At 59.3% G+C, this 2,348-nt stretch overlaps 1 protein-coding gene across 1 annotated transcript; it reads right to left on the bottom strand.

Moving 5' to 3' along the window:
- Positions 1-202: 202 nt before the first annotated feature.
- On the bottom strand, positions 203-2,014 carry IE81DRAFT_343826 (hypothetical protein; the record flags this gene model as incomplete). The annotated part of the gene is made up of 5 exons (XM_025515752.1): positions 1,923-2,014; positions 1,554-1,868; positions 1,283-1,486; positions 728-1,177; positions 203-475 (listed from the first exon to the last, which is right to left on the bottom strand). Exons 1-5 carry the CDS (start codon positions 1,980-1,982, stop codon positions 203-205), a joined length of 1,302 nt encoding a protein of 433 aa, XP_025365797.1. The 5' UTR covers positions 1,983-2,014.
- Positions 2,015-2,348: the final 334 nt, after the last annotated feature.

Raw genomic sequence — 2,348 nt, forward strand, 5'->3', positions numbered from 1 at the left:
TTTTTTTTTTTTTTGGTTTTCGTGGGGTCTTTCTTGGGAGGCTGCGCGTACACGAAATTCGGCGTTGCCGTCTTGGGTCCTTCAATATGCGGGGACCAGAACGTGCTCCACCTCGGTGGTCAGGGGCGAGTGGATGTAGGAAGGCTCAAGTAGTCCTCGAGGGAAGCTTTGCCTTCTCGTGTGCTGCGGCAGGAGGCAAAAGTCAAAGGGGGCCACCGATGTCCTCCTCTGAATTGCGCAGCAGGGGCGCGGGCTGGCCGGTGATCTCGTTGCGACGATGCTCAAAAGCCCCTTGCGCCACCTCGTCGAGCGCGCTCGTGGCGCTCTCGTCCATGTCGCAGTTGCAGTCGATGCATTCTATGCATGAGGCGAAAAAGCAACTCGTCCTCTTTCTCCTCACTAGCTGCTGCTGAGCGACGTGGAGGTGCTCGGTGGCGATGTGCGCGTGCGAGATGTAAGGGTGGCAGGTGAAGAGCTTGGCGTCTATCCGAGTCGAAGGAAGGCATTTGAAAAGAGAGGGAGGTGCACTGGCAATGCAGCGGCGGGCCTTTGCGCCCACGTCTCATGCCCCGCGCTCCCTCCCATCCGCATCCGAGCTCGAAATCAGCTTCGCCGGAAAGATGGTCTTCCAGTGCTTCAGCAGCGAGATCCGGACGGCTCCAACATGGCGATGCAACTCTTCCAGGCGGTCCTCCTGCCAAAGTCGAAAAGGGCAAAGGCGGCGCACCTGGACCGGGCGGGCCTGGTCTGTCGGATAGCGCACCAGGCTGGCGCCATGGGTGAAAGGCAAACGAGGGCCTGGATGGGGCATGAGCACGCGAATGGGCAAGTCTCTCGCGGCTGTGCGAGTGAGCGGGCCGATCTCTGCGTGTCGCATTTCGGCAACAAGAAGCAGCGTGCGGACCGTGGCGATGATGCGGTGGAGCACCGAACTGGGGAAATGGCTCCTCAAAGTGCTCGTGCGGATGACCCGCGTGGAAAGGATGATGATGATGGTGGTGGTGGTGGTGGTGATCAGGTCCGCCCATGTGGGGAAGTCGACCTCTACCTCCAAATCCAGACCTCGAGCCGAATCCAGCTCTTCCTCTACCTCCGAATCCTCCTCTTCCTCTACCTCCCAAGCCTCCTCTTCCTCCACCTCCAAAGCCTTCACGACCGCCGAATCCCCCTCTGCCTTCTGGTGGCATCATAAAGAATCCTCTACGAAGGTCATTTAAAGATGCCTTGTCAAAGAGCGCACGTTCGGCCCCTCTCATGGAATAGTGATCAAAGAACTCCGGACCGTGATGACCTGAACGATCAAGATGGCACGCGCAGGGCGGCGGCGGCGGCGGTGGACCACGAGAGCGTGACTCTTCTGGTCCGTGGCGACCATCGCAGGGGTGGGAATGATGTGTGACGGAGCCTTGGATATCATGGCGACTTTGGCCTTTTGGACCACGCTCGCGGCTGCAACGATGTTGTTGATGGCCATCTCGTCTCTCGGCTTCGCTTTGGTTCGCAGTTTTATCGGCAGGCGGCGGCGGCGCCTCAGCATCCGGCTCTTCCTGCACCGTCGTACGCTTCGCATCTTCGCTTCGAAAAGGTGCGCGTGCGGTCGACAAACTTTCGTCCGAATCGGCATGTGTCGGCGTGGCACGAAGCTCATCCGATTGGTCTGCCGCATTGCGATGCTCGGCAACGACGTCATCTTCAGAGGTATCGGACTGGTCTGGTAGCTCGTAGGGGTAGGTGCACCAGCAAGCTTGCGAGTCTGACTGATCTTGCTCCATCTGCTTGATATTCATCCACTCGTCCGCGCCTGCTTCGCGAGCTTCGTGCGGGGCATGGCCCGTGGGGCCCTCCGATTCAGAGGCTGGGCGTCGTGTCTGGACAGGATGAACGCGGGTGGATGGGGGCGGCGACGGGCCCGAAGGACTCACCGGTGGATGCTGAGGATCAGCTGGAAAGGTGCGAGAATTGGCATTGGTAGGAGTTGTCATGATGAGAGGGATGAGATGTTGTGGGTGGAGGAGGAGAGGAGTAGTGGACTTGGTCAGTACACGAGACGCATTTTATACCTTACCTTTGTGGATTGGCTAAGCGCGGACGTTGGGCTAGCTGCTCTTACCGTACCTGGTAGCAGCCATCCGGAATCTCGTACCCATTGGCTGACTCAGCATCCTACAATCACGAATGTTGATCCGATCCGTTCGCGGAAGAAGTGCTGGGTAAGTATTGTGCGCAGCCGCAGCCGCAGCAACAACGGGCCGTCTACAGCACAGCCGTCCCCTACTCGGCATCGCACTCGCGACTCTGCGCCCCCCGCCCCCCCCTCATCTAGCTCGCTGCATCTGTTCCAGAGCTTT

This window comes from Ceraceosorus guamensis, assembly GCF_003144195.1.
Source record: "Ceraceosorus guamensis strain MCA 4658 unplaced genomic scaffold IE81scaffold_238, whole genome shotgun sequence".
Classification (NCBI taxonomy): domain Eukaryota; kingdom Fungi; phylum Basidiomycota; class Exobasidiomycetes; order Ceraceosorales; family Ceraceosoraceae; genus Ceraceosorus; species Ceraceosorus guamensis.